Source organism: Panthera leo, chromosome D2, assembly GCF_018350215.1.
Source record: "Panthera leo isolate Ple1 chromosome D2, P.leo_Ple1_pat1.1, whole genome shotgun sequence".
In the NCBI taxonomy this organism is placed as follows: Eukaryota; Metazoa; Chordata; class Mammalia; order Carnivora; family Felidae; genus Panthera; species Panthera leo.
In genome coordinates this window covers 46,765,983-46,786,104 of record NC_056689.1, presented here as the reverse complement: position 1 = coordinate 46,786,104, position 20,122 = coordinate 46,765,983, and the positions used below count along the sequence as shown (strand labels likewise).

At 49.6% G+C, this 20,122-nt stretch overlaps 1 protein-coding gene across 1 annotated transcript in view; it reads left to right on the top strand.

Moving 5' to 3' along the window:
- The window catches only part of DRGX (dorsal root ganglia homeobox), a 30,103-nt gene that overhangs the window by 9,750 nt on the left and 231 nt on the right, over positions 1 to 20,122 (top strand). Inside the window, exon 6 of the mRNA XM_042908705.1 lies at positions 19,890 to 20,122. This exon is cut by the window's right edge and continues 231 nt beyond it. Within this exon, the coding sequence (XP_042764639.1) occupies positions 19,890 to 20,122 (233 nt within the window). The remainder of the gene's footprint in view (positions 1 to 19,889) is intronic.

Below are 20,122 nucleotides of genomic sequence, written 5' to 3'. Positions count from 1 at the left end.
GGAGGTGGGGCCCCAAGGCCCGGAGCCACTTCTGAATGGTCCCGGTAGCGGGCAAATCCCCTCCCTTAGACAGCTGGCATGAATGGATGAGGCTCACCTCTGTCCGTCCAGCTCTGGGCCCTGTGCCCTTTCTAATGCTTCCTTCAGCTTCAGGGCCCAGATGCTCCAGGGGCCGTGTAGAGCCCCTCGCAGAGTGACCTTGGAACATATTCACAGGACACAGTAGGATGATAGGGCACTATGGAGGTGGAGTCCCAATTGGAAGGGGCTTCTGGAAGATGATCAGTGGGACTTCGGTATCATGTCAGGGACTGGTCTGGGCAGAGGGGCAATCCTGTGTCTGTCTCCCAAATCCTCTCTGCTTCGGTGGGGGCCAGCTCAGCTCCTGAGAGTAACCATCTCTTTTCTAAATGTTCTTTGCTTGCCCGACTCCAGCCTCGTGAGTTGGAGGTGATTCCCATGTCTCTGCTATGGCAGCCCATGGCTGGGCTCTCTGGCTAGCCAAGCTGGGACCCACGGAGAGGCCTGTAGTGGCTCGAGGAGGGGAGAGAGGGCCAGGTTGCTGGGCAGGGAGGGCATGACATTGTCTGCAGCCGGGAGGCCCAGGGTGGTGGTGAGAGGGAGACAGAGGCTTGTATCTTCTGAGTGAAGACCCAGGACAGAGGCAGGGGCTGGTGAGAGAGGCTGGTAAAGGTTAAATCTGTCACCCCCTCCTCTTCTTCCCTCACTGATATGTACTCCCCTCTGGCCCTTCCCTAAACTTTTCTGGCCGGGCTCTGACCCCTGGGGCCTGTCCTGTGCCTGCCTCATTAGAAACAGACTTTCCTTTGATGCTGCCCTTGTTAAGGGGACACACGGGGTGGAACTTGGGGAGTGTAAGAGCTTGCAGAAGTGACATCAGTCACAGTGTGCTCGCCAAACCGGGTGTATCTTTGTATGTTGTCCTGGCTCTCGCTTGGGCAGCCTGTGTGTGCCCGTGAGAAGTCCTTCCTGACTGCAGTCATATGTTGGGGCAGGTGACGTGCTCAGATGTTTCCAGAGCCAGGCAGGCGGTGAGTGAAGTGAATGTGTGTAGGCATTGTCTTCACTTCCCCACATACGAATGAGCTCTCGCTCACTTTTCTTGAGTGATATAACCCTCTTGGTCTATATGTCATTTACACGCTTTTGAGAAAGGCACGGGAAAAGACACACTTCTCTACTGTCAGAAACAGTTATTTGAGGAGCACGTTAAGGGGCACTCTCAGATTTGGGCTGGGCACAGGTGGGGCTGGGGGTGGACTGCAGGAGCACTTTTCCCGCTCGAGGGTCAGCTGTTACTCAGGCCAGCTGATGGTGGCCGAGTGGGTATGAGGACACAGCACTGCCAGAACTACTGAACTTTCTGGAGAAGTTAGAAGTATGGATTTTTAGTTAAGATATTCCCATCTTTTTTTATTAAAACATTTTTTTTGTGTATTTGTTTTTGAGAGAGAGGGAGAGAGCACACACGTGTGAGCAAGTGGGGACGGGGCAGAGGGAGACACAGAATTCAAAGCAGGCTCCAAGATCTGGGCTGTCAGGACAGAGCCCTACGTGGGGCTTGAACTCACGAACCGTGAGATCACGACCTGAGCTGAAGTCAGACGCTTAACCACCACCAAGGGGGCCCTAGACAGTCCCATCTTTTAAATGTGATCTCTAAGTCTTTAGGCCAAAGCGGCACACAGTTGGTCTGAGCAGTTGGTCTGGCTTGATATTTTGGTGTGAGATAACAGCTGGTGTCGGCTGGGGCATCTTTGCCTTCTAGAAGCCCCCGACCCCATGTGGTGGCACTTCTGGAAGCAAGGTTTTCTGAGCTGGAAGTCTCGGAGTCAGCTGGTCAGAACTCCCGGGCTCTAGTCCTGGTGGGCTTTGCTTTCCCTGGAGGTCCGGCTTGGGACGTCCGGCCTCTGCCTCAGGACCTGGGAAACAAGTGTGTGCCTACGAGTCAGTTTCTAGATACCCTGGGGTCCAACACCTGGTTGTTTTGTGGAACATTTATTAAGTGGTCTGGGGACAGGGAAGATTTCAGTCTCCTGCACCTTCTTTTCCCAGGCTTCCCCAGGCTACAGAAATGAAGTGCATAGGCCCAAGAGAGGAATACCCCCGATTTTCTAGGGCCTGGCTTGGTGCCAGGACTTCTGGGCTATGACCTGGCCTCCCTTCCCTCAGTACACCCCCAGAGGTGGCTGGTCAACCAATGCTGGCAGAACTAGTGGCCTGAGCCCTGCTTCCCAGGGGTGCTGGCCAACCGGGGGACTGCTCACCTAACTCGGAGATGCTTCATGCCTACTGGTGTTAGAAGGCACCTCTCTGGGCTTCTAAGCCCATCCCTCTTGTCACAAATGAGAAACTGAAGCTCAGGGAGGGAAAGTCACGTGCTCACACATGGCTTATTCGGCTAGGTCTCCCCTTTGGGGTCTAGGTTGCCCTCCACAGGATCCTAATGTGCCCTTTCATCCAGACACCATGTATTCATTTTCTCTCGGATGGGCACCTGTTGGTAGGGACCTTGGACCCCTACTCCCCTTTTCCCCAGCAAGTAAGGACAGCTGTGAGTCCACTGGGTATGAGCCCTGGGGAGGAGTCTAGACTTACCCAGGACTATCAGAGACCAGGACCATTGTAAGCTGAGCGCCACAGTCCCTCCAGCCTGGAGATCCCAACTCACTTCTCCAGGGCTGTGGCGACTTGCAAATAACCCAGAAGAAATAAATCAAACTCAGTGTCAGCTACAGACTCAAACTAGTGCTCATGTCTCCTTTCCTAGACTCTGTGGTCCTAGTGGGATCGTGTGGCCCTGGGTTGAAGACAGCAAGTATCCTGGGTGGGCCACTGAGGTCTGGCCCCACCCTAGACAGCACCTAGGTGCCACTCCTCTGACACTCTGGACCTGTAGCTCCAGACCAGGGGCTGAGGATCTAAGCAAAAACTGTCCTGTGCTGAAGCCAACAGCTGGCCAGAGTGTGAAGGAAATGCCTGGCTCTCTGTGCTCCAGGGCAGGATCAGTCCTCTCAGGGAGCATTTGGAGCCCCTCAGCTACTGTTCCCAGAGCTAACTGCCTGGAGAGCATTATGTATAGTTACAAGTCAAAGGACTCTGAGTTGGGGGTTCTGGTCTTTTGGTTCAGGCGTTGTTGTGACAGATGCGACATCTTTCTCTGGGAAATATTAAGAGAACCTCCAGGGGCATTTGTGGGATAGCTTGGGGGTTGTTGAGTTTGCTGAGTTCCTTTAAGCTGCAGTCCCTGAAGGCTTATGTCCTTTAACGTAGTTGTATGGCTATTCACTTGTCTGGAAGTCTTTGGACTTTGAATGTGCTCTGAAAACAGGAGCATTCTTGGAATACTGGCTATCACGCTCCTTGAGCAGGCTGTGCTGGAGAAGGGGAAGGGCCAGCAGGGATGTTGGATGTAGAGGGAATGAGCTCCAGCCCCCACCCCCCAACACTTGCCTCCCAGAATACAGAGCTGTGTGGTGATGCCAAACCCTGTTTCCAATGTGAGTGGGGTGGACAGGCTGGGCCCTAGAAGCTCTGTGACTGTGGCCCAGAACATACCAATGGATTATGGGGGGAAGTAGCCCAGAAAATATGAAGGGGAGCAAGTCTCTCGGCCAGCCACTTTGCTGAGACTCAGCAGCACACAGACTGAGGAGTCAGTAGCAGAAAGCTCTGGAATATGGTTTTCTTAGCAAAGTAGAGAGACTCATTTTGATTCCTTGGAGAAACCTGTTGAAAGAAGGGGTCTGGAGTTTGGAAGCAGCTAGAGAGCTGGGGAAACCAAGATCAGACTGAAAATTGCACCATGGCATCTCGGAACTGCCGTGGCAGCGAAGCTCGACTCGCGGTTTTGCGTCAGGCCAGGGAGTGAGTGCAGAGACTTTCCAGAGCTTTGCCCTCTGCCGCAGCCCCATCATCCTGTGTTTGGGGGACTGTGCTTTGCTGCCGGCCAGGTCCCAGGGCTTGGTCAGGGTAGCTGAGACACAGCTCTGGGGCGGAGTGCCGGGGATACTCATTTAGCAGGCTTGGCGTGGGGGGTGGTTGAGGTGGTGCGTGCATGGATAGGTCAGCAGGCCTGCTCGGGCAATAGGGAGCCAGGGAAGGGTGGGAGGTGGGGGTGGCATCCTTGAAGGACAGGAGGTCACTGCCCCTCCAGGATGGCTGGTCAAGCAGAGTGTCCATGCGTGGAGGCGTGGCAGGCTAGCTTCCAGGCTCTGCTGGGCAGGCCCCGGACAGGCACTGGGCTGTGCCCATCAGGGAGTGAGGCAGCTGGCTACCTCAGGCTGGGAAACTGCCCACCGGGGACAGAGCTACGTAATTGAAAACCAGGCACTTGTGGGGGTTTCCTCCTTTAATTATCCTTTAATTATCAAGCAGCCGACTAGCACAGTGGCCTCAAGCAAGCGCTCTGGGGTGGCCCGCCTTGTGTGAGTCCTCGTCCTTCTGTTCCCTAGCCATGTAAGTCTTGAGCACGGTCCTGGGAGTCTCTGCCTCTTGTCAGCTATAAGATGGGGGTCTTGATCATAATAAGACTGAAGTCATAGGACTGAATGAGAAGCACGTGAGCTAGAACACCTGAGGCTCTTGGAACAGTGTGTGGCACATGAGAGATGCTCAGTAAATGCTATCATTATCACCGCATCTCTCCGTTCTCATTTCCAAGTCCCTGGGTCCCACTCACCTTTAAAGGAGCCTGTGAAATGTCTGCTTCCTCCAAATGTCTTCCATTTCTCTGAAGTTTATTGCAGCTGTCACTTATCTTTTTCTTGTAACCTTCCTTGTTCCAAATTTGGCAACGATGGGGGTTCCTTCCTGTCCCTGGTAGGATTTCCTGGGCAGGGCACCCATTCCTTCTCTGGGACTTCACAGGCAGTGATAAGTTTTGTATTTTGGGATGGTCAGAGAGGGCCCGTCCTGGCCAGGCATGCAGTTAGTGTGTTTCCTTATTGAGGGTTCCATGGAAACTCTCAAATAAAAAGGCAGCAGGACCCTACCCCATGCAGGGAGGGTTTGCATAACAGTAATGGGTGTCCAGAGAAAAAGCCTTTGCAACACAAAGAATTTTCCTGTGCTGTCTTAATGGCCAGCCTTGTGTTCACAATTCATTAATGCAGAGGAGGTTATTAATGGCTGAGGGAGGCGCTTGGGTTTGTTCCGGGGAAGTGCTGGCCACAGGACGAGCGCGATGGGGGCAGGAGAGCCACGGTCGGCGGCGGAGGCCCCCTCTCCCTGGTGCACTTAGCCCGGCTGCCTCTAACCTGTGATTCGGAGAGCGGAGAGCGGGGTGTGAGGTGGAGACTAATTACAGCTGCCAGGGGAGAGCTTTCATAACTCAGTCTGGGCTCATGCTGAGGGATCACAGTCACTCTCTGCACTGGGCAGGGGCATCCCATCCGACTGTCCTTAACTGGAGGGGGCGGTGAAGGGGAGGAGGTGAGACAGCATGCTGGGCAAGGCAGGCATGGGGGCACTGGAGTCATGGAGTCATGCCTGAGGGGAGGGAACAGCAGCAGAGCAAGGGAATGAGGTCTGACCTCTTTTTACTCTCCCCTTCCATCCCCTCCCAGGGAGCTGAGGTGGCCCCAGCCATCCCATGCTGGAGGGGCCCGAGGCAGACAGCTCTGATCCCATCTCCTATTATCTGTTTGAGGCACAGCTCAGAAGCTGCTAGCAGTTGGAGTAGCAGTCCTGGTCCTGAGTCCCGTATGTGTGTGTGTGTGTGTGTGTGTGTGTGTGTGTGTGTGTCTACCAAGGGGAGGCGAGGGACAGGGTGTCCATACTGGGGAAGGGTCTGGCCACATCCTTCCAGAGAGCAAGGCCCCTTACTTAGCCAAGTATGTTCCCTCCCTGCTTCACATTGGCCTTGGCCTTGGGCTCAGGCCAGGCTAAAGTGTCCAGATTCTGGAACTGAAAGGGCTTTATTGCCCAATAAACATCTGCCCACCGAAGCTAAACTCAGAGCTGGAGGCAGTCTTTTCCTTCTCCCAGTCCCCCAAAAAGCATTTTCCCTCTACTCCTCTTTAAGCACTTTTTTCCTCTGGGTTGGGAGTTTAAAACACACACACACACACACGCGCGCGCGCGCACACACACACACAATTAAAGAACATTAAAAAGTGTTTTATGGTGGAATATAATATTCATGAGAAAAATTCATAAAGCATGCATCTAGAGTGTAGTGACCCATTTTAAGCACCTAATATACCTACCCTCTGGGACTTTGCCTGCACCCCAGAAGCCCCCCAATGCCTGGGCCCCTTTTTCTTCCCCTTAAATGAGAGCACTGTGCTGACTTTTATGCTAATATAGCTTTGTCAACCACCTAAGCAGGCATTCTGAAACTTTCTTTTTCTTTCTTTCTTTCTTTCTTTCTTTCTTTCTTTCTTTCTTTCTTTCTTTCTTTCTTTCTTTCTTCTACCAAGAAACTTCTTCCAAGTTATGTTTCAGTAGTAGAATTTAGTGATTCATCACTTACATACAACACCCAGTGCTCATCACAAGTGCCCTCCTTAATGCCCATCACCCATTCAGCTCATTCCCCCACCCCCCTCCCCTCCAGCAACCCTCAGTTTGCTTTCCGTATTTAAGAGTCTCTTATGGTTTGCCTCCCTTTCTGTTTTTGTCTTATTTTTCCTTCCCTTCCTCTGTGTTCACCTGTTTTGTTTCTTAAACAAAAACACTACTATTGAATGATGACTCTTTTGAACTTTACGTATAAATGAAATCATACGAGACCCAGGTTCTTCATGTCTGCCTCTTTGGCTCAGCATTAAGTTTGGGAGATTTATTAATGTAATTAGGTTCAGTGGTAGATTCTCTATGATATGTGTATGATCAGGTCATCTGCAGATAAAGATAGCTGGTCTCTCCCTTTCAGATCCTGATGGTCTTTCTTTCTTTCTTTCTTTCTTTCTTTCTTTCTTTCTTTCTTTCTTGTCTGTGCCAGCCAGAAGCCCTAGCACAGTATTGAGTAGAAGTGGTGATGACGGGCATCCTTGCCTTATTCTATTTTTTAATAACAGCTTTATTGAGATATAATGCACACACCATACCATTCATCCCCTGAAGGGTACAACTCAATGATTTTTAGTATATTCAAAGGGTTGTGCAGCCATCACTAGGATCAACCACAGAATACTGTCATTACCCTGTACCTATAAGCAGTCACTTCCCACTTCTCCCCAATGCCCCCAGCCTCAGGACACCACTGACCGTGAACATTTTTGCTATTACTGCTGTGGACTTTTTATATGAATGGAGTCATACAATATGTGGTCTTTGTGACCACTCCTTGCCTATTCTTGATCTCAGGGTTTCAGTTATATTTGTGGTCTTTTATTTATTTATGTTTTGGATATCCTTTATCAAGTAAAGATATTTTCTTCTTGCCTTGGTTTTCTAAGAGTTTTATTTAATTATTATTAAAAAAAATCATGGATATGAATGAATGTTGCATTTCATTGAATACTTTCTCTGCTGCTATTGAGACGATCACATGATTTTTCTTTCTTAATGGGTTAATACAGTAAGTTACATTGATTGATTTTTTCAATGTTAATCCAACTGTACATTCCTGGAATAAACCCAGACTAGATGTGACATGTCTTCCTTCTTATCTATAGCTGGATTCTGTTTGCTAATACTTTGTTCAGGGGCTTTTGCATCTATGATCATGAGAAGATTGGCTTGTGATTTTCTTATAATTTCCATTCCAGGTTTTAATATTGTTTTACTTTACCCCCAAAACTGAGTCTAGTAAAAGCAGCAGCAGAACTGCCCAGCTGTTTTATTATCTCTCCTGATTCCGAGGGCTGGCTTGGTTCAGCTACTTACAACATAGTATTGCTTCCTTGTCTGGGGGCTTGGTAGGGATGCTGGGAGGCTGGGAGCTCTCTTTTTCTCTCTCCCCATGGTGAACTTGGGGTGAGATTGAATGGTGGTTGATTCCCAAGAGTGTAAAAGAAGAAGATGCCAGACCTTCTTAAAGCTTACACCCAGAACAGGCACCGTGTTGCTTCTGATTCAGTCTATTGATTTAAGCTGGTCACAGGGCCAACTTAGACTTTAGTGGAGGGGACTGCATACAGGCATGAATGCCAGGAGGTTGGTTCATTGAAGGCCCTTTTTAGACACTGATGGACACAAGCATCAAAGATACTCCAGCATTGTGATTTGAGTTGGGGTGTTTTTGAACCTACCTTGCTTCCCAATCTTGACTACAAGCACTTTGAGGGCACTGGCCATATCTGGCTCACCTCTAGGACCTTCCAAGCCACTTACATCTGCCCCAAATGCAGAGCAAATGGTAGTTAGGCTTGGGTAAAGAAGGAAAAGTCATGCTGCTCTGGTGTGGGAGACAGACCTCACTTGGGAAGCTCCGGTCTATTCATCCTAGCCTGCAGTCCTGGCTGCCTGTTGGATGCCAGGAACAACTGGGCCCTCCTTTTTTTCATTCTTCATCTACTGAGTACCCTATTTTGTCAGACTAAACCAGAGGCTGAGCCTCTGGTGATGAATTAGACACATCCTTGTCTTAAGTGGTTCACAGGCTAAGGGTGAGCTTGGAGAGATAGTCAACAAAGAATTCCATCTCATGTGACATAGTCATGTGCTCTCTTAGAAGCCAACAAGGGCATGCAAGGAGTGGGGGAAGCCCTGAGGAGGGAGGACACATTTCCCTGTAGGAATAAGGAAGGCTTTCCAGAGGAGATGTTTGAGTTGGACTTGAAGGAAGCATAGGAGTTGCCCAGTGGGTAAGAGGACCCCAGGCAGACAGAACAGCGTGAGCAAAGGCACTGAGGTTGGCAGGGTTAGTTTGTCGAGGAAAGGGCAGAGCATGAAGTTGGACAGAGGCATGTTCTCAGGAGAGGATGGCATGGCCTCAAGGTGAGCCCAAGTTCTGGAGTCAGACTGGCCATGACCCAGAACTACTTCCCTCTCATCCTGGGGTCCACTTAGGGCAGACCCCAGTCTCCTCACCTGTGAGATGAGGATCATGATGGCCATACCCAACAGGACTTGTGTATCTGTGCTCTGGCACATCTAAGCATCCAGTAGGTGCTGGAAATTGTTAGGGCTATGTTAATGAGGCTGAGAGTCACTCAGGATCTAATTAGTGTTTGGTTTTTGACTCTGGGGCAGAGGATCTTATTTCTTGCAAGCATTTGCTCCTCAATGGGAGAGCCTCTTAGCCTCTAAGGCACACTTTATGAAGTCTGGGGTGTGTGCAGCTCCAGAAAAGCAACACAGCCCTCTAGGTGCCCCTGTATTGTTTGTAAGGGTATAGGTATTTGGGGAACAGGGAAACTTGAGGGGCAGAAGGTGGTCAATCCTTATGGGGAAAGTGATTGGGTCAACCCTAATCTTCTCCATGCCTAGTTGATATCAGGAAGACAGGGGTAGAGAATCCCAGCACCTAAGATTTGTAAGGAATCTTTTCTTTTTAATGTTTTATTTATTTTTGAGAGACAGAAAGAGAGAAAGAGTGGGCGAGCAGGTAGGCAAAGAGAGAGGGAGACACAGAATCCAAAGTAGGCTCCATGCTCTGAGCTGTCAGCACAGAGACTGACACGGGGCTTGAACTCACAAACTGCAAGATCATGACCTGAGCCGAAGTCGGATGCTTAACCAACTGAGCCACCCAGGTGCCCCAGGAATCTTCTTAATGAGTGTGTTACCATTCCAGGATATAGTGGGGAAACTGAGGCTCAGAGAGGAGATAAGACTGCCCAAGGTCACATAGTGCATCTGTGAGAAGTAGGACAAGTCAGGGACCCAGGTGTCCCATTGGCAAGCCCCCTACACCCTTTATTGATTCTGTTCCTTTTACAGGCACCTGCTGTCATTCTCTGGCTTTAAAAACTGCAACTCACTTTCCAGAAGCCATTTCCTATGGGTGCTGATGGGTTTGCCCTTCCTGCTAATCAATGGGGCCCTGGAGTGCAGGGAGCTGAGCAGAAGGTTTCTGGCTTGTGCCCAGAGGCAGTGGGAGAAGCAGCCTGCCTGTCCAGGGTTTTGGCTGCTGCTTCAAGGAGGGAGGGCGGTGCTAACTGGCATCGGTCTGCCCAGAATCTGGGCATCTGATTGTGCCAGGGTCCTTGGAGCTGGGTGTTGTCGTTATTTGTTTGCCCCTTCAAAGACATCCAAGCAGAAAGGGGGCCGTGGCACTGGCCCTGAGACTATCACAGTCCCAGGAATGTTTGGCTGGGCTGCCTCTCATCAGGGAGTGTTTGCTGAGCAAATGAACAGACGTCAAGACAGCGAGTATACAAGTAATAGGTGGAGTTCAGACCGGGGTGGGATTTAGTGTTGATTCTAGCAGAATACCCTGCCAGATTAACCTGGGGGTTTTGACATTAATCAGATGGAGCAACTTTGTCATGACCACGGCTTCTCTTTCCATGAAGTGCTGAGGAAGATTACCACCTGGGAGATGGTAACTCTGAGGACCTAAACTCTGCCAGTGCAGTCAGGAAAGAGACTCTTCCTCCCTTTCTTCCTTCCCCAAGTATTCAGTGTTTACCTTGTGCCCAAATGGGGCATTTCAGTTCTGGCATCAGGAGTACAGGGGTGAGAGTGGGTGAAGGGTGCTTCCAGCAAGTTTGGGAGGTGAGCTGGGTACACAGATAGACACAACTCGTGGTGTAAGGCACCACGTGTTAAACTCGTTTACCACATTTAACTCATGGTAAAAGGCAATTTAGACCATAAAACGGAGACAGGAGAAAGCACTTCAGGGGTTCTGAGTCAGAAGACATTTGGTTATGAGACCTTGTCCACTTGATTATTGGTGAGCACGCATAACCACCACATCTAAAAATCCGTGCTTAAATATGGCAGGCATCTGCCAACACCTTCCACTCAGGCACTCCTGTGAATGACAAGGAACTGGTATTATGAATTATAAAATACATTTTCCCTCTGTCTAGCATCTATCTATTATTCTATATCTATCATCTATCTATCTATCTATCTATCTATCTATCTATCATCTATCTACACAGAAAAAGACATGAACTACAGTATTTGTGTTAAAGGTCTCATAAATCCACATACTCATTTCCTCGTTCAATTCTGTTATCTTTAACCTGAACATTCCACAAGAAATCAGTGCGCAAGAGCTTTACTTGTAACCGAAATTGTAGTTCACGTGCCTTTATGATGAAAATGTGCTATCGGCAGAGACGAGACAGAACTAACTTAATTTTTCCTGTCAGTCTGTAGTAGATCAATTAAACTGCCAAGCAGATCAAATATTTCAGACTGTATTTATTACATTAAGTATTTATGTCCAGGCCAAGCCTTTAAAGCATGATGTCATATAGGAATGTAGGCCGATTAGATCAATTCAGCAGAATTTGCTGTAACTTAATGGAAATCTAATTGTGTGTTTTAATTTAGTGTCCAGGAGGTAGTATGTTCTCCAAACAAAACCATTTTCAGGCTGCATTTAGGGGTCAGATGGCTCTTGTGCAGACGTTGGTGATGGCTCATGTTGGTAGGGCTAGAGGGGAGAGGTTGTAGCCTTTTAGGGGGTTCGCTTGCTGGCAGGTTGGTCATACCCCATGCAAAGGGACTCACTGACCTCGAATCCCACCAAATGGGAGGGGGGTGGAGTATTCCTGGTGGGTTTTCCAGGGCGCTTCCTCTGCCCCATGTTCACTGGTCAGTGCCGACCTTCCATTAGCAGTTATGGAGGTACAGTGAGGTGCTGAGGACACAGCCCTTATTCCTTGGCAATTTCAGTGAGACTCTGTTCTAAAGGAGAACATCTGTTCTCATCATCTGAATAGAAGGAGACTGGAAATCACGAGTCACGAAAAGGACACCATTTTTATGACAATAATACCTGGTCAGTATAGAAAGGGTGGAAAATACAATAAAACACAAAGAAAAAGATAATTATCATTCATAAACTTGGTACCCAGAATCAAGCAGTATGAGTATCTAATATTGGTACATTTGTTTTCCTCCATCTATAAATGTGTGTATCTCTAATGAATTTATGTGTTTTATAGCTTATTTAGAAATTAAAAATTTTTAACCAAAAAGCTTAAAATTATCAATATTTTCTACTCATAAATACATTTATATTTGTGCTATACCTGTGACTCCACATGGATATGACACATCACTGTGCATATACACGTACACATATATACTATGTGTATACATGTGTGTATTATGTATACACACACATGCATATACCAAAGTAGGATCATGTTGACTTATTGTTCCTCAATCTGCTTTTTAAGCTTAACATTTCCTTATTGTGTTTCATTTTTAAAAAAAATTTTTTTAACGTTTATTTATTCTTGAGACAGAGCATGAACAGGGGAGGAGCAGAGAGAGAGGGAGACACAGAATCCGAAACAGGCTTCAGGCTCTGAGCTGTCAGCACAGAGCCCGACGCGGGGCTCGAACTCACGGACCGTGAGATCATGACCTGAGCCGAAGTCGGACGCTTAACCGACCAACCCACCCAGGCGCCCCTCATTATTATTTTTTTGTTCATGGCACTAAGTGTCCTCCTGGAATAGAATTTTGCCAGAGCTTTAGTGTGTTCTGTGTGGGTGACTATAACTTCTTCAGTCAGTTCCCTAGTATTGGGCCATGAGGTTAGTCACAGTTTTTGTTACTATATGCCACACTGGATTGACTTCCTTTGTAGCTAATTTAATTTTTAGCTCATTCATGATTTATAGCTTTTTGATAGGTTTAAAAAAAGGCCGGTGGAACCCTAGAGCCCCAGGTCTGGAAATCTAGTAACTAAAAGATGATGCTTTTATTTATTTATTTTATTTTGTTATATTTTAAAGTTTTTAAAAAAAGTTTATTTATCGAGAGACAGAAAGAGAGAGAGCGCACAGGGAGTGGCAGAGAGGGAGAGAGAAGGAGAGAGAGAAGTCCAAGCAGGCTCCATGCTGACAGCACAGAGCCTGACCCGGGGCTCGAACTCATGAACCCTGAGATCATGACCTGAGCCAAAATCAAGAGTTGGATGCTCACCTTACTGAGCCACCCAGGTGCCCCTAAAAGATGACACTTTTAAACTTTATTTGTCTTACTCCTTACAATTCTGTTGGCAGAAAAAGTTATTTTACTTTTTGGTCCAATAGGAAAGTTTCCACCCAGGAAGCAGGACAGCCCTGCATCTCCAGGAGTGTGTGTGTGTGTGTGTGTGTGTGTGTGTGTGGCTAGTAGAGGTGGTGGGATGCCTCTTGCACACTCCCTGCCTGTGGCAGAGCTCACTGCTCATCCGGGGTGTCCTGGGGGATGCTTACAAGTTGTGTTCTTCAGCTGCTGGCTGAAACGAATCGGTAATTGGAGTAAACCGTGAATTGTGACTTAGAATTACCCTTTAATTAGTATGGGGTTATGAAAATAGTAATTGTTTGAGGCCTTCATATTAGCTGCGTTACGGAATGTCTCTCAAAGGTAGGTGTCTCTCCTCCTCTCACAGATAAGGAACCTGCAATGTGGAAAGATGGTGTGAAACCCCATGACTGGTGAAGAAGGATGGGGCTGGGGGCCAAACCTCCAAGTCCACTTTCTTCTGCCATAGCAGGCTGCTGAGATGCCCCAGAGATGGCCTATGGTCGTTCTCATTTTATGGAATCTTGATAATGGATGACTTGCTTTTGGGGTAGACATTTTCTCAAGGGTCTCTGTCACCTCTCCGACATAATAAAGGGGGGTGCTCGGCCCCTCCTGTGGCTGATTCAGCGTCACCCCATCACTAACAGCGACGTGCAGGCTTGGTGCAGTTTTCTGAAAGACTTCCAGACTTCATCTCTTGTGATGATTCCTGCTGTCGGCCAGCGGTGTCAGGCCATCTTCATGGGGATGGCTTTGCTTGCTCACCCCTGTACCAATCGGCTCCAGGTTTCTGTGCATGTTGAGTCTTTTGGCTGTCATGAATTTTTGTCTCTTTTCTCAATGTTATCCATCAGTATGTCTCCCATTAGCAGCCACATTTCTCTCTAGTTTGTGGTAATCTTGTAAACTGAACAACTTCTGTGAGAAGTGCTCTTGAAAGAAACTTTAAGCACTTGGCGAGGGTCTTGAGTATGGCTTTGCAGGGGCAAAGTGCCAGTGCTTTGGGATCTGGGATTTTATTTTGTAACTATGTGTTCATCTGCCATCCAGATGAATCTCTATTTTGTTATTTCTGGTTTTCAGTCAGCATCCTTCTGGGCGGGTTGCTGACGTTGTTTAGGCAGGAGGCGTATGGGGAAAGCTGGGGATGCTCTTGGTACTGTGGAATCATGAAGAAATCAAGAGTTACTTTTATGAGAATCCTATTTGTGGAAATCACTTGTTTTTTCTGTTAGAAAATTGTTGTAGGAGTTGAGAGAGATTCTGGTTGTTGGATAATTTAAGTTCATTTACAACCAATTGAAATTCTGAAAACACGTTAATGTTGGAAGAACTCAACTTTATAATTCACATCCCATTCTAAAACCCCTCCTTTTTTGTTGAAAGGGATTTCAAACCTTTTCTTGTCCAATGGCCCATATCGTGCATGAAGTTTCTCTAATGTCCTGTCAGGGGACCTTCAGGGGTTGCAGACCAGGAACCTCACAAGCCCTCTGCATAAACATAGCATGTGATGGTAAGGAAAGAAAAACTCCTTTTTTTCACACTTCTGCCCATTGCTTCGATTTCACCCTCTGCACCAAGAGAGATACAGAGACAGTTACCTCGTATCCACTGTGCCCTGGGGTCAGCGCAGCTAAATAACCCCAGTTCTTTCATTTTTCATTTCTCCCTCCTTCTTTCCTCCCTTCCTCATGTTCCCGATCACCTTGACCTGAACTCTCTTTTGGCTCTTACAGCTTTATTTTTAAGAATTTATTTTACTTTATTTTAGATTGTGATAAAATATGTGGAAGATAAACTTTGCCATCTTAACTGTTTCTAAGTGTACAGTTCCAAAGTATTCAATACGTCCCTTGTGCTGGGCAACCATTCCCTCCATCTACCTCTAGAACTTTCTCATCTTCCCAAACTGAAACTCTGTGCCCATTGAACAAGAACTTCCTATATTCCCCTCTCCCCAGACCCCAGAAACCACCATTCTGTTCTGTGTCTCTATGAATATGTCTACTCTAGGCATCTTGTGTAAATGGCATCACACGGGATTTGTCTTTTTGCGACTGGCTTATTCCCTTAGCATAATGTCCTTGAGGTTCACCCATGTTGTCGATGTGTCAGACTTTCCTTCCTTTTTAAGGCTCAGTAATTCTCCATTGTATGCATAGCCTATACTTATAGTTTTAATCAGAGTGTCCCAGAGTTGTTGGGTTCGCGGTCCTCAGTTTCCTCATCCATCTGTTGTGGGGGGTGAACTAGGGCCTGTGCACAGACTCTGCTCCCATCTGCAGCCTCGGTCCTGTGAACGAATGTATTTCTCTTATCACCGAATCTGGGTTTTGAGGGCAAGGAGTGTAGTTATTGGTGGCTTTCTTAGGAGCCCGCCGATGGCAGATGTGACCTAGCAGGTGTAGGCTGTGGATCCCAGGGAAGAAGGCTCTGTGTTGTCCACGTGGCACTTCTTCATCCTGTAAGTGGCCTCTTCATCACTGAGTCACAGACCATTTAACCCCCGGCTTGATGCTTACATCGGAGCAAAGCATGGCTGGAGGCAAGAATCAGCCTGATCACGTGGAGCCCGCCTTTCTGGGGCGCGTCTGATGCGGGCAGGGCTGCCTTGGGCTGAGCCTGAGGACTGTGGCCCCTCCTGAGTTCCTGACAATATATAGCTCCAGATAAGCTCCCCTCAGACTTCCAGTGCCTGCCTGGCTCAGGCAACCCAGCCTCTCATGGCCCCTCCTCACATGTGCCTCTTTTTAACATTCATTTAAAGGTAAAGTTATGTTTCTTATTTTAAAAGAAATTCACATTGGGGCGCCTGGGTGGCTCAGTCGGTTAAGCGTCCGACTCTGGCTCAGGACATGATCTCGCGGTTCATGAGTTCAAGCCCCATATCAGGCTCTGTGCTGACAGCTCAGAGCCTGGAACCTGCTTCAGATTCTGTGTCTCCCTCTCTCTCTGCCCCTTTCCCGCTCTTCTCTCTCTCTCAAAAATAAATCAACATTAAAAAAAAAAAAAAAGAAATTCACATTTGTTGTAGGAAAATGAGAAAAATTCCAAACAGATACAGAGAGGAAAATGTCTAGTATTCTCACTGCTGAGAGGGTTCACCGCTCTTCATATGCCATCTCCTCAACCCATGAACTCCCTTTGGGAGGGAGACCCAGAGGGGGTCCCAGTCCTTGGCTGGCACAGCACAGGCACCATCCCAGCAAAGGCTGCAGCTCCCCGCAGAGCCCCAACTGGTGTCTGTGTATCCGGCTGCATTAAGCGAGGGCCAGTGGGAAGAGCGGACTTGGGATTCGCCCGAATGTGACTTTCTGTGTGTTTCCTGCTGCTGCTGGAAATGGTCCCAGGCTGGAAGCCCACCAGGGGTGTGGGGCTGTGAAATGGGCTCTCAGAATTCCCTTTGTAAAGTTGGCACTTGTGATTTTTCCGGCCCTCCTCTTGGGGTCTGCCACCTGCTGTATCGACCCTCACTCAGAACTGAGGTAGGAGGCCACCGCTGCATTTGAACTTCCTGTTACAGTACTGGAGAACTGAAACACCACCAGAAGGTTCTGGTCCCACCTATCAATGAACTGTGAAAACTGGGACCTGGAGAGCAGGGATGAGTAATGCTTATCCCTCAGGGTGGCCGGGAGGGTGACAAGAGGCAACTGTGGGTGCTGGTAAACGTGAGCTGCCTTTTGTCTCTGAGCAGGCTTGGAAAGGAACAGAGAGATGCCCAGATGTGTTTGAGGGGAGAGGAAGGTGGCTGGCCCTGCCAGGGGGAAGCCTGTCCCCGGGGAAAGGAGGCAGGCACATCCCTGCGGATGCTGCTGAGGCTGCCTCGGGAAGGCTGATCCTACAAGTGGGTCCTGGGGTTGGTGGCCCTTCCCCCCTCCCTTTCTTCCATAGGTATTTTCCAAAGGCCTGGCCTGTTTCAGGCGCTGTGCTAGGTGTGCACAGAGTGGAGAATGAGACAGGAAGATACTTGACCCCTTGGGAGTCTGCAGTCTTGGGGGTATGTGGTGGGGAGACAGACAACAAACACGTCAATAGTCCACCTGCCATCTGTGGCCAATGCTGTGAAGATTCGAGCAGCCTGGAGCATAACCGGGGAGCCTACTTTGGATGGGGAGGACCTAAAGGATCCCTGAGGAGGTGGTGGTCAAATGGAGCCCTAACGAGAGACAGAGGTGTGAGGAGAGCATTCCAAGGCAGAGGGAGGTTCTCTTCCCTCACAGGCGGAGGAATGTGCCCTCTTTTCAGAGGGACCCAATGGTTAAGGGGCAGGCCTCCTGCCTGGTGAGGTCCGGGCCGGCCACTTATTATTCACTCTCAGTCTCCTCACCTGCGGGAGGGGATGACTACGGAGTCTGCTTCCTAGAATTTCTCTGAAGCTGAGATGTGTGAGGCATGGCGTGCTCCGAGCTGTGCCTGGCCCACACGAGCCTTTGCTCTCTGTAATACAGCTCTGTGTAGGGCTCTGCTGTGATGCTGCCGTGAGCACCTGAAAGGGAGGCCTGTCTGGCACATGGCAAGGAGGGGAGGGCCCTAGGGACATGATCACACAAGGGCCTGGAGGCTGCTGGGAGGAATCTGGGTTCATTTGACAAATATGGATTTCGGTTCCCCAATACACCTGATGTCCAGTGCTGCTTCTTCCAAAGCTGGTGATCACTTTCAGAAAGAGATGAGGGACTGGCTTTGGGACGCCTCCCTTGTCAGAAGGGGCGAAGTGGTTGGCCCACCCACATGGGGTCAGTGGCCATGGCTGACTCAGGTCTCTGGCCTCAGGGACAGGCAATAAATCCCCACCGTCCTTGGCGGGGCCGTGGTGATCCATTTCTCACTCACCTTGTAGGATCTGGCTTTGGATCTGGTCCGGGATGACTAGGGCTGGGGAGGGGCGTGGAGGCTGTGGGGATGTGCGTCTCCCACAAGGATCACACACGGGGGCCACCACTTGACCTGTCCTGGGACCTCAGAGAGTCTCTCAAAGTATGTCATCCCAACAGCCGAGTCTACCCACCCAGCCTGGGGGCAAAGTCTATGTGACTCCTGCCCCCACACCTGCTGTGGTGGGCAGCTGGAGCCCACGGGTGTCCCTCACACACGGGGGTGGGGCTAGCACTGCTGAGTGCTGTTCACTTCTCTCCTCGGAACTCAGATGGGCAACAGGACCACAGGATTCTATGGCCAGACTCTATCTTCCTCCTCCATATGCATACACACACACACACACACACACACACACACACACACGCACACACAGACCACTTTCTCTGTTTGCCCCCATCCTAGCAATGGCATCTCCATTCATTTGGGTGCTCAGGCCCAAACCTAGTCATCATGTGTGAATCCTTCCTATCCATCCCCTTCCCTGTGGTCCAGGAGCAGTTTGCACAGGCTGTAACCTTCATCCTAAACCAGAATCTGGCCACCCCTTGCCACATTCCCTCCAGCCACGTTGAGTCAAGCTCCCTTCCCCTAGGACGGCACTCTCCCACTAGCCTGCCTGCCCCATTCCTCATGCGGATAAGCTCGCAACACTCTGCTCCAAGCTGCTGAGGCTTCCTCCCACTGCATCCTGCACAGCCTGCGAGGCAGCCTGGCCCTGATGACCCTGACCCATCTGGCGCTGCCCTTGCCTGCAGCCTCTGACTTCGGTCAGTCTGAACATGCCACTGCTCCCCGAACAGGTAACATCAGTTCCTGTGTCTGCACCTTTGCACTGCTCTTCTCCCTGGCTGCCTGCGCCTTCCTGGGCATTCACACGGCCGTCACTCTGACTAGCTGTGCTCAGATCTCTTGCCAAGCATCATGCTCTACTCGTGTTTTCCATAGCACACGCTACCACCTGCCTTTGTATCAGGGACTCGAGGGCTCCGGCGTGCCTCTCCACTAGAGCTGCACTCCAAGACAGCGGGTCTTGCTGCCATATTCCTGCTGATGGTCGTTAGGCTCTAGAAAAATGCTGGGTGCTCGTGGGATAGTCGTTGAATGAATGCACAGTTGAGGATGGCCTATCATTAGTCTGAGGTACTATCCTCAGACTGAGCATAGCAGAGGGCTGTGCTCACTGTATTTCTGGGATGGTTTATGTACTGCTGGCCAGCAGGCTTGGGGCCGGGCAGTTGTTCCTAAGCCCCACTGCACATACCCAACCTGTGCTAAGTGCTTTCCAAACTGATTCCTTCGGAGGTTCTCAAACCTCAGTTCACAGTGCCCTGAGGGTCTCAGTTAATTTTTCATGACTCTCTTGGGCCATGAGAAACACCTAGCAGTTTTGTTCATCAAATGGTTGGGTCTGAGCAACTCCGGAAGTATTAATGTCCCAACAACTTAGTAGCCATTTGATAAATGGCTGGGTTCCCTTTGTCTTCAGAAGTCAAAAATGTTCCTGCAGTGTCCCTCTGAGTTCGCAGGGGTGCTTTGGCACATAGTTTGGGGAGTGTGGGATTACTGCATTGGATCCTCGTAATGATCCTGTGAAGTAGGTAACATTCCATTTTGCAGAAGGAGAAGCCAAGACATTGGCCCAAGGCCACCCTGCTGGTTGCTGAGGGAAGCAGGACTGGTCAGGTCGCCCCAGTGCTCTGCTAATCCCTTGGGCTAGCAACTGGATCCCTTGTGCTGTCCATCTTCGGGGTCCTGAGCACTTGTCACGTCACCTCTCCCTGTAGTGTCCTGAACCAAACAATCACTCGGCCCCTTGCTCCTACCTCGTGTCCCCGGGAGACAGAATGTGAGCAGTGATGGCAGCCTGTTGTTTTTCCTCCTTTCAGGGGGCCCACTGTGCTCTTGCTGTGTCCCAGACCCCATGGGGCTGTCGTTCCTCCCCACCTACGGCTGCCAGAGTAACCGCACGGCCAGCGTGGCCGCCCTGCGCATGAAGGCTCGCGAGCACTCGGAGGCCGTCCTGCAGTCCGCCAACCTCCTGCCCTCGGCCAGCAGCAGCCCCAGCCCTGTGGCCAAGCCGGCACCCCCCGATGGCAGCCAGGACAAGAACCCTCCCGCC